The sequence below is a fragment of the Neoarius graeffei genome, chromosome 3, assembly GCF_027579695.1.
Source record: "Neoarius graeffei isolate fNeoGra1 chromosome 3, fNeoGra1.pri, whole genome shotgun sequence".
In the NCBI taxonomy this organism is placed as follows: Eukaryota; Metazoa; Chordata; class Actinopteri; order Siluriformes; family Ariidae; genus Neoarius; species Neoarius graeffei.
Genome location: NC_083571.1, coordinates 88,685,564 through 88,700,743, shown reverse-complemented (window position 1 = coordinate 88,700,743; position 15,180 = coordinate 88,685,564). Strand labels below are relative to the sequence as shown.

The window sequence follows — 15,180 nt, the reverse complement described above, 5'->3', positions numbered from 1 at the left end:
AATTCAGGCTTAGAAGCACTGGAATATTCTTTTAAGCCCAAGGAATGAGTGCCAACAATGTAAATAGGCTGCTGTTGGACTCACAGAGCTGGAGAAGTGGTTCTTATGTAGATACTGACTCCAGGGGTCTGGCATTTGCTCATCTGGCCCAGCAGCACCTGTTCCAGAGTTGATCTTCAACAGGTAACAGCACTGAGTACCGTACCTCTGCTTCATGTCCTCATATATGGAGTCTGCCCTGTAGAGAGACATAGGAAATGGGGAAGAGGGAGAAAGAGCAAAGGAGAGTCACCGCCATATTCCATTATATACAATTTCATTAAATAAGGAATAACATAATAGACTGGGCTGCTACTGAAAAATACCACACAGGGTGGTGCGACATGGCCTGGGGCAAAATGGATTATTTTTGTGGAACAGCACAGTCTGGAGTATGTAATTTTTCTTATACCACAGCAATTTACCATAGATTATAATTTATTAATGAATAATACATGCTTTTTAATGGTTTATAGTTACATTTACTGTTGGGGAAACTTGCATGACAACACTTATGGCCCTTTTCCACTACCCTTTTTCAGCTCACTTCAGCTCGCTTCAGCTCACTTCAGCCCGACACGGCTCGCGTTTCGACTACCAAAAACCAGCACGACTCAGCTCGTTTCAGCCCTGCTTAGCCCCTAAAACTCGCACCGTTTTGGAGTGGGGCTGAAGCGAGCCAAACCGTGCCGACTGAGGTTGGGGGCGTGAGCAGACACTCCCCTGTGCACTGATTGGTGAGGAGGCGTGTCCTCACATGCCCACACACGCCCCGCGAGCGCGCTGGGATCTGTAAACACCGCAAACCCGGAAGGAGAAGAATTACGAATTACGAGAATTTCTGAAGCCTTATGCGCCTCGCCTCATCTATACGCTCTTGCCAGTATCTGTTGGCGTTGTCGGTGACGACAAGCCACAGCACCAAGACCAGCAACACTAACGACTCCATGTCCTCCATGTTTATTGTTTACTATTCGGGTCGTGAGACTACCGCTTAAAAGATCACTGAATCAGTGACATACAGAGCATCGTGGACGAGTTCGCGGAGCGCAAGGCTCGCCGTATGCCCTTCAAATAATGCGCGCAGTAGGCTATTGATGTTTTATTATGAGCCATGTACAGTATGTCGCCTAATGTTTTTTTGTTTCTGAGTTACATGTTCGTTTGAAGGACTTAATGTACAAAATAACATAGTTGCACCCCGTAGTGTTGAAATTGGTAAACACAGTGCATTCAGTGAGGTTTGCACCGCCCTCCTTTTATTTCTGACTCTTCCTGTCACCACTCTGAGCGCTCATTCGTATGCCCTTCAAATAATGTGCGCAGTATAGGCTATTGATGTTTTATTATGAGCCATGTACAGTATCCTAATGTTTTTTGTTTCTGAGTTACATGTTCGTTTGAAGGACTTGATGTACTAAATAACATATAGTTGCACCCGGTAGTGTTGAAATTGGTAAACACCGCAGTTGCGGACATTTTGTAGCCTAAAATGATGTTATGATAAGCTTTAATAAAGGGCCCGGTCATTTGCCCCGCGCCCGGCCCGGCTCTGACTTGTTCCGCCACTGTCACTGATGTCACTGTTTGCGCTGCTTAACGACATCACGTGACGTCCACCCACTTTCGCTAACTCCACCCAATGTGTCCACCCACTTCCAGCCAGCACGGTTCAGCGCGGTTGTAGTCGAAATGCAACTCCAACAGCCCCGCTCAGCTCGACTCAGCTCGACTCGGCACGGCACGGCTCAGCCGCGTTTGTAGTGGAAAAGCGGCATTAGTTCCTGTTACTGCTTACATAATAGCAACACAACACTGTTACAGAGCACCGAGTATTAAATTATTTCTATAAATGCTACATAAAGTATCTTTAAAAAAAATTGTATTTATATTAGTGCTGTCAAGCGATTAAAATATTTAATCGCGATTAATGTCGCGACAGTCATAGTTAACTTGCGATTAATCGCAATTTAATCGCACATTTTTGTCACATAAAAAAACATTGTAATTCTCTTATCAGCATAAAAAAGTGAATGGGCTTGCTTTGTACCAATGGTTTTTTTTTTTTATTGCAAAGCATAACACGTCTTGACACAGCCACTGCAAAGTGAAACCTAAGCCGAGCACCGGCGCGGGGCTAGCAAGAGAACCATGAGTGAAATGATCTACTGTTTGAGCTAATCAATCAGAGAGATAGGTCACACAGTGACGGTAGGCTTGACATGCTTGATTATAATATAAAGTACACTATTATATTAAGTTTAAGTTGTTCGTTGATAAATATTGCATTGAATCTGATCTTTACTGTTTCATCTCACTTAACACATTTTGTACTTTTACACTTTCTGCCTGTTGACGCGTCGCGCTGTCCAATCAGAGGTGGCCAAATTTGCATATTACAGGAAGGATTTCTGGGATAGCATTGAGTTTACAGTTCAGAGGGATCTGGCTTCTTTAGACGCTGTCTTCTTAAAACTGAATAAATATTTAAAAAGAGCCAAATGAGCCAGTCTTTTGAACGGCTCTTTTCAAAGAACGAATCACAAAGATGCGGATCCCATCAAAGAGCCATAAATCCCATCTCTACTAGCGCGCCCTACATCATGTCACAGAGCGTTAATCTCGCGATAAAAAAAATTATCGCCGTTAAAATTGAGTCAAGTTAACGCGTTAATAACGCGACATTTTTGACAGCACTAATTTATACATTGTATATAAAAATCAACCCCCCCAATCAACACTTGCGTTCCTTTGTTAAATTAACTTTTTTTTTTTTTTTAAACCGTTCATTATTATAAGGCTCAGATTACGTGGAACATCATACAAGTTCCTGCGCATGAGCCGTTACTATAGAAACAACAAATGTATTAGAGAGAGTGCATGAATATAAACCTATCGTTCATGTTACAGCTGCAACTACTGTCCAAACTGTGCTGGTGTATCAAATTTATCCACCTTCTGACTGGTACAGAACCTCACTCAGGACACGAAAATAAGATTTTACCCCCCCATGTTTTAAAATTGTTCCTTCATTTTCATTAAATCATGGCCACATTTTAATATTTCGTTCCTTTGTTTTAGGCAAATTGTGGTTGCACGGACACTGTACTGTCCCCATACCATCCAATGCAGATGTCTTCAGCAGCTAAATGAGAGTGATGCATTAATAAACAGCAGGTTATGCTATTCCGAACAAATTATTAAAACGGAGCCACAAATTATTCAAATGTGGCCATGAATTAGTAAAACGAGGGAACAAATAGATATCGTGAGAAAGAATTATTAAAAAGTAGACAGCCTTTCGATTTCATTTAATTTAATTTAAAAAAAAAGAAAGAAGCCCGGTGAAATTTAGTCATTGTGATGTGTTTTTGTGCAATATCTTGATTTAAAAAAAATAATTAAAATAAAAACCCTGATGTTCCATGACTTGGCCCAAATTATCAAACCCCATGACTTTCCATGTGTGGAATAGATGCTTAAAATTCCATGATATTCCAGAAATCCCATGACCTGTGGGAACCCTGTAAAAAGCATTTAGAGGAAGCAAGGAAACTGCACAAATCTTCAAGTCCACTGCTACATTAAATAAAGCTTTGCTTGGAAATTTCAAACAAGGCAGTACTTGAACCTTTTTAAATGACAATTTCCTCAGAAAGGAAATGTTAAATAGAATGCAGGCCTAGACATTAAGCATTTACCACTGGTGGCCCATTGGGCCAGTGGAAATGAAAAGTTACTGGCCCAAATGGAAAATGTGGTGGCCCGAATGCGCGCGGTACCCAAACCACAGCTGCCACAGGCAGCCGCTGCAAGCACCATAGGTGCTTGCACAAAGAGGGGGGTCCGGGGGCCTTCCCCCGGAAAATTTTGATTTTTCAATTCATATTTGTGCATTCTGGTGCATTTTAAGGTGAAATTAATGAAAATAAAGATTATTCATATTTTGCTAACATTATTATATGGGTCAGTCCATGAAATGATGTTACTTTTCATTAGTCCGGGTTTACATAATCATTTCATCTTTAATTTCCATGATTTAAAGAAATATTTAGCAGATTATCCATAAATACTGTTTGAAGAAATAAAAAATAAAAAAATGAAGTTTTCTTTTGAAATAAAGAAATGTGAAACATTTTCTTCCCCTGTGACTGGACACGGATGACACGTTTTTTGTGACATGGAATATTTGCTGACTTTGAGCTTAAATAAACCTTCATTACTTTCTGAGAATTTCAATAAAATTAGTTTCATGGTACTTGCAATTTAGTTTTACACTCGCATAATAAAGTTAAGAAGGTTCTATAAACTATTTAGCTTCGAATTCATCCACTAAAAATAGGTTGTGAACGTAACATTGTGGTGTCCTACCGTGTTACGTTAGAAACCAGGCTTATAAAAAATGATAAAACGAGTTGAAATCATGATTGATGTTTTTAATATAAAGAAGAATATACTATAAAACGATGTAGGTAGAAAGAAATTTAAACAAACGGCAATAAAAGAAATTATCGATGTTTCTCACATCCTAACTTGGCGTCCACTCACTTCCTGGTTCGTTCACAACCTGCGAGACCTGTTTACTCAATCTAGGTGAGCTGAACTGACACGAGAGAACTTCTCGCGGGATCTCACACACCACAACACGTGCTCTCGAGAAGTGCAGATATAAGTGTGACTAAGTAAAGTAATGAATTCAATAGTCTCATTTACCCCATATAGGATGAAACTGTTTCCTGTTAATGACTGTTATTGTTCAAATCTTAGAGATTTTATGAAGTTTGTGAAATACTGGTATTTCATATTTTCAGTGTTTATGATGTTGAACTAATATTTCTAATGAATTATTATTCCGTGTTAATGTTTAAAGTAAGCAAATAAAAGCAAAAAATTGATTTTATCAATATTTTTCCTTTATTTTTAAAAGCTTGTTCGTGTCCTTGTTACATTAGCAACCGGGTAAATACTGATGGATTTTATCATACATTGTAGAGCAGGAGTTATATTTTCTTATATGGTCAATGCTTCATGGAAATAAAAGTTGTTTTCAGTTGTAAATTGTTTTAAGTGACTCTCTCTATGTCACATTTTGGTAACCCCATTTCATGGACTGACCCATATCTTTGTTCACACTGATTTTATTGTTTGCATTTCTTGTTCTATCAATTTCTTAGTTACATTTAAAAATTTCCTTTGTTCTTGTTCTCTGTTCGTTTAACACATGCTGTTGATTACTGTTTTACATTAACAATTGTTTGTATAAGTTTTAGAATAAGCTAAGTTTTGCCTCACCATGCAACTAACTTGTTTATAGAATAAGCTTTGCCTGTAACCCACCCTGTGTGATGTAGACAAATTTTCCTTTTTTGTCATGGTTTCAACTTTGGCTCATATATTCTCAACATTGTACAGTGGTGCTTGTGAACCCTTTAGAATTTTCTATATTTCTGCATAAATATGACCGAAAACATCATCAGATTTTCACACAAGTCCTAAAAGTAGATAAAGAGAACCCAGTTAAACAAATGAGACAAAAATATTATACTTGGTCATTTATTTAGTGAGGAAAATGATCCAATATTACATATCTGTGAGTGGCAAAAGTATGTGAACCTCGAGGATTAGCAGTTAATTTGAAGGTGAAATTAGAGTCAGGTGTTTCCAATCAATGGGATGACAGTCAGGTGTGAGTGGGCACCCTGTTTTATTTAAAGAACAGGGATCTATCAAAGTCTGATCTTCACAACACATGTTTGTGGAAGTGTATCATGGCACGAACAAAGGAGATTTCTGAGGACCTCAGAAAAAGTGTTATTGATGCTCATCAGGCTGGAAAAGGTTACAAAACCATCTCTAAAGAATTTGGACTCCACCAATCCACAGTCAGACAGATTGTGTACAAATGGAGGAAATTCAAAACCATTGTTACCTTCCTCCGGAGTGGTCGACCAACAAAGATCACTCCAGGAGCAAGGCGTGTAATAGTCGGTGAGGTCACAAAGGACCCCAGGGTAACTTCTAAGCAACTGAAGGCCTCTCTCACATTGGCTAATGTTAATGTTCATGAGTCCACCATCAGGAGAACACTGAACAACAATGGTGTGCATGGCAGGGTTGCAAGGAGAAAGCCACTGCTCTCCAAAAAGAACATTGCTGCTCATCTGCAGTTTGCTAAAGATCACGTGGACAAGCCAGAAGGCTATTGGAAAAATGTTTTGTGGACGGATGAGACCAAAATAAAACTTTTTGGTTTAAATGCGAAGCGTTATGTTTGGAGAAAAGAAAACACTGCATTCCAGCATAAGAACCTTATCCCATCTGTGAAACATGATGGTGGTAGTATCATGGTTTGGGCCTGTTTCGCTGCATCTGGGTCAGGACGGCTTGCCATCATTGATGGAACAATGAATTCTGAATTATACCAGCGAATTCTAAAGGAAAATGTCAGGACATCTGTCCATGAACTGAATCTCAAGAGAAGGTGGGTCGTGCAGCAAGACAATGACCCTAAGGACACAGGTTGTTCTACCAAAGAATGGTTAAAGAAGAAAAGTTAATGTTTTGGAATGGCCAAGTCAAAGTCCTGACCTTAATCCAATCGAAATGTGGAAGGACCTGAAGGGAGCAGTTCATGTGAGGAAACCCACCAGCATCCCAGAGTTGAAGCTGTTCTGTACAGAGGAATGGGCTAAAATTCCTCCAAGCCGGTGTGCAGGACTGATCAACAGTTACCGGAAGCGTTTAGTTGCAGTTGTTGCTGCACAAGGGGGTCACACCAGATACTGAAAGCAAAGGTTCACATACTTTTGCCACTCACGTATGTAATATTGGATCATTTTCCTCAATAAATAAATGACCAAGTATAATATTTCTGTCTCTTTTGTTTAACTGGGTTCTCTTTATCTACTTTTAGGACTTGTGTGAAAACCTGATGATGTTTTAGGTCATATTTATGCAGAAATATAGAAAATTCTAAAGGGTTCACAAACTTTCAAGCACCACTGTAGATATTGAGTTCTCACCACTGTAGATATTCTTATAGAAATAGAAGTACAATGAACTTTTTAAATACACCTTTATATAATAGCCACAAGACACACAGGCCAGTCCCAAATGTGGATGGAAGGTGAGGGTGGCATACTAACCCTCATCATGCTGGATTTAAATGGGCATTTTTATTGCCCATGAAGAAGTTTGATTTCTTAATTAATAAAAATATCATGAGAATCATTGACAAACCATACATTTCCTGAAAGGGTGGACTTTGGGGAATAATCTAGTGAGATTTTCGCAAAGCCTTACCTGCTCGGGGGTGATATATAACCCTAATTACCTGTTAATTAGCTAATTAACAGGTATGCTCAGGTGAGCCAAAAAGTGGTGAAATGTATTTTTTTAATAAGACAAGATATAAACACCAAATTTTCAGGATATGCCCTTGGGGGAACTAGTAGTACGTTTTTGCAAATTCAGCTCATTTGCATAAACTGTTGCCATGGCAACAGCAGATACCCTAGCAACTGGGGGTATACTGGGTTTAGCATGGTCTGGTTGTACCAGAGAGGGTCAGAAGAGTTATTATTTTTGTTGTAATGAACTAATGTAGACCTAGTTTGGCTATTTTGATACATTTCATAATCTTTGGATATTTGAATAATATATGGGATCAGATCTAATTTACCACATTATTTTATCTGTTCTTCTATTTCAGTCATAGCAACTAACATTTATACTTCATTCTTTAAATCACTAAAAGTTGATACACGTGTAGCCGTATTTCTTGGCAGTGTATCCTGAAATTTTGATATTAATATCCAAAGTCTGAACGATTTTACACCATCTGAAGCTAAAGTGCGCGTGTCGAAATGCTGTTTTACGATTTGGTGAGCTGTAAACCGAGCGTGACGTCGCGCGCTCTGATTGGCTGCCGAGTTCAAAATTAAGCCGTTCGTTAACACTCGATAGTTAATTTATGCACGATCGTATTTAAACTGTTTACCTGGCCTTTGGCCAGGTTGGGGAGCGTGGAGTTTGAACAAATTTCTATTTGAATTTCACCGTTCTGATGGTCTCCTTGCTGCAACCGTCTTCGTCTACAAGATGCTATTTTCCCGCCAAAACGACGCTTCCAAACAGCGCCGAACATCTCCGAAGATGCACGAAGACGACACACTCCTGCCACGGAGTGGAGCATGACAAAAACAAAGATGGACCGCGTATCGAAAAGGTGCATTTTACAAACAATTTCTTCACAATTCTGGGTAAAATGAGTAATAAAATTTGTTAATTTGTATCGAAAACGTACTGGCCCGCCCGGGCCACTGTTTGGCCAAATTTAGTGGCCCGAAAGACGTAAAACACACCGCCGGGCCATCGGGCAAGTGCTAATGTCGAGCCCTGGAATGTTTAAAGCACTTCAGTAACTGGAAACATCTGGGGGAGTAAATCATCTCTCAAATTCACCACACAGATAGACTGGTGATTGTGAGCCAAACCTCTTCTCTTCTCCATCAGTGATGTCGTGAAGTAAGACGTAGTATTTCAGGGTGTTGGGGATGAACCACTTAGGGTAGGTGTAATCGCCACTGTGCTGGATCCTATGCTGCTCCTGAGAGAGCTTCTGAAACTGCTCAGTGGGCACGGGATCATGAGACGACACCACCAACATACCTACACACACTGGAGTGAAGGAATACACACACTAACTCAAGGAATGAGAGGGCTCTAGAGCAAGGAAGAGCAGAAAAACAAAAGGATGGGTTGAGAGAAAAAAAACAAGCCAATGTGCATTGGGGGAGTGGGATGGGGTAGATATGGGAGTAAAGAGAGGTGTGAGGTAAGAGTGAGAGACTATGGCTTTTAGGCCTGATTTATGTCTGCAAGCATGTATGGGGTTGAGTGCTAACATTTCACATAATGTGCAGTATGTTACAAACCTGAATGTATAGAAGTGTTTTAACATTATAATCTTGAAATATCACAATCTTGGCATGTATTATGATTGTTCATTCGTAAATTGTTACAAAGCCAAAATACATACACACGCACTGCAGGGGGAGGGACTAATAAAGGATACAGGCCACATAATGGTTGAGGAACTCGTGATCTGATGCAGGCATGGACTGTAGAAAGCTCTCCCTGTATGCTTCAAACCATGGTGTTGTTACTAAAACAGACAAACACACACACACACACCTTAACGTATCTGCATAGCAGGGCAGACGTGCCGTCTCCTGCATGGCTGGACAGAGGAGGAGAGAACGTCATTATTGAAAGAGGAACAAGACAAGATCATTACAGCTTTTTGAGGAAGGAGAAAGAAACCACAGGACACAAGCTTTGTAGATGCAACAGACCGGTTCTCTTTAGAGTTCATTCAAACAAATCAAAATAAGAATAGAAAATAAGAGTCTCGCATATCTGCGGAATGAGGAGACGGATTTGCCAGACTGATTAAATGAGCTCCGCTGTGTCTCAGAGGTCTGAAATCAGTTGGCATGGCTTTGTGCAAAGTTTATGCAAAACGTTCAGTGGCATTCAAGGAAACTTGCGTTCGGCCTATTCAAACAACCTGAGACCAGTGGAGCAAAATAAAAATGTCGAGAAAATTAAACACATGAATAATAAATCAAGATAACGGACATGTGATTGACTGCAGCAAATTCAATTAGAGAAACAGAACAGTGACCACCCCCCAAAAAATTAATAATCTGGAGGTCCAACTAAAAAGAGTCAGCAATTACATAGGACATTTGATCACATTCTGAACACATCTGATTCACTCCGTTAGGTATAGAACGATATATTGTGCGAGGATACAAATTTGATTATTTGAACCGAAATAAAAATGAATCGTGATTATCAGGTTGTGCAATAATTTTTCCTAGCTGTGACTGCATTGTTGAGGCAGCAGAGGAAATAATGTACAATAGTGGGAAGGCACGTGATTTCACTATACATGGAAGTAACAATTCTAAATGCCGTGAAAACACACCCACACAACGGGGAAAAAAAAAAAAAAAAAAAAAGCTGTTGAGTGGTTGACTGTACAAAGATTTAACAAGAAATCAGAGCGCTCTTTTTACAGACTGCTGAAAGCTAAAGAAAAAAGCGCCAAAGGAGAGATAGTACAAATGTTTATTAAGAAAAGGCCCATGTTATTAACTTTCATTTTTAATAAAAGGAATTTAATATGCCATTAGATTTTACCCCAACCTTCCCTAATGTGGATCAATAATTATTGTTGGTTATTAAGAAAAAAAAAGTTGTGTTTTTTTTTTTTTTTTTAATTTAAGGGCTGTTTTACAATCAGGGTACAAAGTTTGTGTCACAGGGGTCCAAAATTCAAATTGATTCAAACTGGTTCTTGTACCTAGCCTGGCAAGCCAGACTAAACGTGAATATTTAGTCTGGCCTCGATCCGTAGACATTTCTGAAGGGTGTAGGAGGAACAAACCGCTGTCTTTCAAACTGTCTCTGTGCGTATAGGCCAACGCTCTGACCAATCAGCGCAACAGTGACTGTGACGTAGTCAGAGCGACAGAAAGCAGTGGGGGAGGCCTTGAAATAAATAATTTTTCAAAATGCGTATTAATTAATAAACAGGTTCTAGATATTAAGAAGTTTGGAGATAATGACCACAAGTTTGGAGTCTGTACCACATACACTCATTTTTTTTCCAAGTGTTTTTCAAGGGTTTGCTTAAACTGTTTGAGAGTTTTTATTTAGTGGTGTTTGGTGAAATAATTTCCCTTAAATTTAAAATAACGGGAAAATAAACAAAAAGTAATGTTTCAAAGCTGTTTATTAATTCTTCGTACTGCACAAACTAGCCCCATCCTTTTGGCTACGAGCAGAGCCAGCTGGTAGATCAGACTTTTGCCATAGCCGGTCGGCAAAACAGCGAAAACGTCCTTCTTGAAAAGGAATGAGCGGAGAGCCTCTTCCTGCTCATGTTTCAACGAAAACTCCAAGTCTAATTCTTCTAAAACTGATTCCAAAGCGGAGTCAAACACGCGCTGTTCTCTAGCCGTAGCCATCTTTCCTGTTGTGCTTTCTCCAGCGTCGCGCAGCTTTGTCGTCACTCCTGCAAAAGCCCGCCCAAAGAATCCAAACAAAAACCTTGCGTTGTGATTGGCGGGCACGATTTGATGCCCGGGGTGTTTTTGTTTATATGGTGCGAGGCTAGACCCACTCGCTAGGCAAAAATATTTTTGGCCACTAGGCGGGTGGGTCTAGTTTACTAGGCTATCTTGTACCAGTTTTTAAGTGAAGAACAAGTTAAAGAACAGATAGGCATGTGTAATAGTTTGTATTATAACAAGATTAAGTGTAGCTTTAAGCAGGGCTGGGAGAAACAAATGAAGTGATTCTCGGAGAGGACTTTTTTTTTGACAATTCAGAATCCACTACTTCCATAGTGCTTTTAAATATAAGGCTGTAAGCTTTGTGTTAGTTGTCTCTAATATTTATGTCCCAATATCTTGACCACATTTTAGGATGAAAATAATCATTTTAGATGTGTTATTTTATATTGAAAAATGAGCTGTCTCGGAGAGGACTTTTTTTTTTTGACACAATTACATACTAATTTGATCAAAATAGTCTGAAAACTTACTGGCATTCAACATTAAAACTTAACTACGGTATGTTTCTAATGATATGGAACCAAATATGTGTTTTATGGTATAAAGAATGATTTAAGTGCATCCCTTTTGGAGCTACCTGTGGTCAAAAAAGCACTTTTTCTAAATGACACGAGTAATTTTGCTAAATATGACATATTGCCATACATTCACCAAAAATAATGTTATCACCAAATTTTTTTTTGCATGGTAAATAGAGCTATCACAGGGCTACAATAAACAACCAAGTTTATTTAGTCAAGCCTTTTGATATTGAAGTGTTAAATGTGATTTTTAGCTTGCGTACCCTGATTGTAAAACAACCCCTAAACAAAAGGGATATTTCAGTTGATCAAGAATAGGAAAACGCTGAACTTATTTTTTCAAAAAAGGTCAATTCAAATCAAGAACCCAGTATCGTAAATCGAATCGTGACGTGCCTGCTCCCTGTAAATATCTAAAATCCACCTGATACATCCTATTAAAAAAAACACCTGCTTTTGGCTTTTCCTGGTTTGTAAAAGCAGCCAGTCGAATTGAGTTTTATATTCCTCCCAGCACAGAGAGAGCAGTCAGATGTGTTCCGTCTGTGATGAACAAAAAGGCTCGAAGACAGCAGCAGGATCAAAAGGACTGAAAAACATCTAGAAAGAGAAAAGGCTAGAACAGGGACAGATTTGAGAGCGAGTGAAATGACTCATGGGTTCAGATGTAAAGAAGTGAGCGAGTATATAATCCTAAAATCCATGCCTCTTTCACAATGCCCAAAATTTGACAGCATGTCAATCGAGACTAGTAAAGCCGTTATAACGACACCATATAGCTACTATGTTACTAAAACTATATTTAACCAATAACCACATTTCTGTTTCGTCCACACAATGAGTCATTTGCCTCTATACATTTCCATTACGTACTAAGGCCGTTACCAACACCTTAATGAGTGACAAGAGACAGAACGGGGCAGGGGGGACAAAAAAAAAAAAAAAAAAAAAAAAAGTTAGCTACAGATCTGCTACAGAAAGAAAGGGGAAAGAGAGATGAGGAGTAGGTGATTAAAACTAAATTCAACTCCCCCTTTTCTCCCCGGCACAGACTGGAGCAAGTACCTGTATAGTATTTGGAGGAGCTGAGCTGGGTGAGGGTTTCTCTCCAGTCAGAGTACCAGGGAACGCTAGCTTTGACCGAGCGGTCTGGGAAGGGGGGAAAGAGCCAGAGGGTTGGGTTAGAGCACTCTGAAACGCACACCTTTTTAAAACAGCCAGTTCACAATAAAAGGGTTTTCAGTCATCCAGGTCATTTGGTGCGTTTTAACCAGGGCTTTGAACCAGAATTTTTTTTCCTATTGGTTCGTTCCGAACAGAAACGGAATTTTAACATTTCCGGTTTTGGGTTCCACCATTAAATAGACGTTCCCGAACCGGTTAGAACAAAAAAATAAATAAATTCGTTCCCTGAACGGTTAATTACGTTCCCTGTCAGCTGTTTAACAAATGGCTATAAAATTATGTCTCTGTCTCATCCAGCTTAAGCCAAATGTAGGCTAATTCTATTACAACCTTCATTAAATAAGACAAGAAATAATTCAAAACAATTATTATTTCAAATGTTGGCGATTTGGATTCTCAATATGTCTTCCCATCTACACAAACAGAAAAAGTGCCAGAAATGAAAGATAATTCGTTTAGTGTGTTACCAAAGGCTAGTCAGGCCCTATGCATTGATAGGCTAACAGAGGTTAACGTCATTTAATGTTCGCGAGCCTCTCATTAACGTGGACAAATATATTGATATCGTGTTTGAAATTGACGTTTTCGAATAACGATAGACTGCAATATTTACCTCTTATTTAAGATGTGGAGACGTGATAGTAGTCCACCCTCCCGCTCTCTCCATTCAGTCAGCGAACGTCACACAGGAAGTGAACCCCAGCGGGTCATAGAAACTTGCGCAGGAGAAGAATGACTTTATTTGTAGGCTACGGAAACTTTGAGGAACGAAATAAAAACCGGTATTAACCGGTTACCATTATTTTTAATAAGCGTTTCTGTTCCGGAACATAAAAAATAATAAAGTTTCTGGTTTCGTTTCTGTTCCATGTGAAATAGAAAAAGTTCCCGGTTTTCGTTTTCGTTCCTTGAACCGGTTCAAAGCCCTGGTCTTAACCATCATGTCCAGGCCACATTTCTTCACATATCCAAGAAGTACTGGGGACTGGAAGGACAAAGTCACTACAAACAGAAGGACACATTCTGATTCTACTGTATATCTGGGCTACTGGTGCTTTTTTTTTTTGTTTTGTTTCTTCAACAGAGAAATAGGCTCGACAAGTAGGTTCTATGTTTACATAATGCACAAAATATTCTGGTTTTCACCCTTACTCCAAAAGAGATAATATTCCTACTAAAAAGTTGTTCACATGGCTAATAGAAATGATTATCAGAATAATATCCCATGTACATGCAGTCGCGTCCACGGAAGCCGAGAGAGGCCCTTCATATAATCCTTTTTTTATTCACCTTGTTATCCCGAGATAACGACATAATTAATTCAGGATCTCGAGAAAACAACACAACTAATTCGAGATCTCGAGAAAACAAAACAATTATTCCGTGATCTCGAGTAAACAGCTGAGAAATGGTTCATTCAGGTGCGCCAAGAGACTTGTGATATGCTGACTTTGGGGCTATTTCTCATTCTGTATAGACGCAACTTTGGTCATTAGAATGTCTGGAATAATCGATCACCTAATAAGGCAATATTCTGATCAGGGGTTGACACAGGGAGAGATTGCATTAAGTCTTTTAATAAGGGATCATTTCAAAATTAGTCCGCGGCACCTCCGCAGAAGACTGGCCCGGCTTCGTCTCTACCGACGGAGATACAGTGATCCAGCTGAGATCACGGAATAATTGTTTTGTTTTCTTGAGATCTCGAAATAACGGTTTTGTTTTCTCGAGATCTCGAATTAGTTGTGTCGTTTTCTTGAGATCATGAATTAATTATGTCATTATCTCGGGATAACAAGGTGAATTTAAAAAAAAATATATATATATTATATGAAGGGCCTCTCTCGGCTTCTGTACGCATCTCTACCCCAGCCTTGCAAACTATTGTCTAGTCTGTTTGCGTAAAACGCACAGGACTGACTGTAAACAGCTGAGAGGCAACCCCTGTGTCCGAAACCACTCACTCGTTCACTACTCCCTACGTAGGGAATTACTATATAGTGAGCTCATCGGTAAAATGAAAACACGCTTTCGGACACTACTCCGTCGCGCTGGTATTTACCTCATTACTGTCGCACAATTAAAACATGCCAGATCAGTCAGCTGGTGGGTTTTCAAAATGATAAATACGTGCATGCATTTTTGTGATAAATACATATTATACTGAATGCATTTCCTACATTAATACATAAAGCGCTTTGTGTCTGCTGTATCTTTCAGTTCTTTTACATGAAGCCTGAATCCTTTCTTCTTCGCCGCTGCCTTTTATCAAATCAAATTTGAGGCTT

At 39.3% G+C, this 15,180-nt stretch overlaps 1 protein-coding gene across 3 annotated transcripts in view; it reads right to left on the bottom strand.

Moving 5' to 3' along the window:
* Positions 1–15,180, bottom strand: part of trappc8 (trafficking protein particle complex subunit 8) — a 93,327-nt gene that overhangs the window by 47,249 nt on the left and 30,898 nt on the right. For 2 of the 3 annotated variants that reach the window (XM_060917614.1, XM_060917615.1), the window contains exons 3-6: positions 12,773–12,856; positions 9,116–9,205; positions 8,535–8,709; positions 85–238 (exon numbers count right to left, since the gene is read on the bottom strand). In XM_060917614.1, the coding sequence (XP_060773597.1) occupies positions 85–238; positions 8,535–8,709; positions 9,116–9,205; positions 12,773–12,856 (503 nt within the window). The remainder of the gene's footprint in view (positions 1–84; positions 239–8,534; positions 8,710–9,115; positions 9,206–12,772; positions 12,857–15,180) is intronic. The other variant, XM_060917616.1, reaches the window with a different exon arrangement.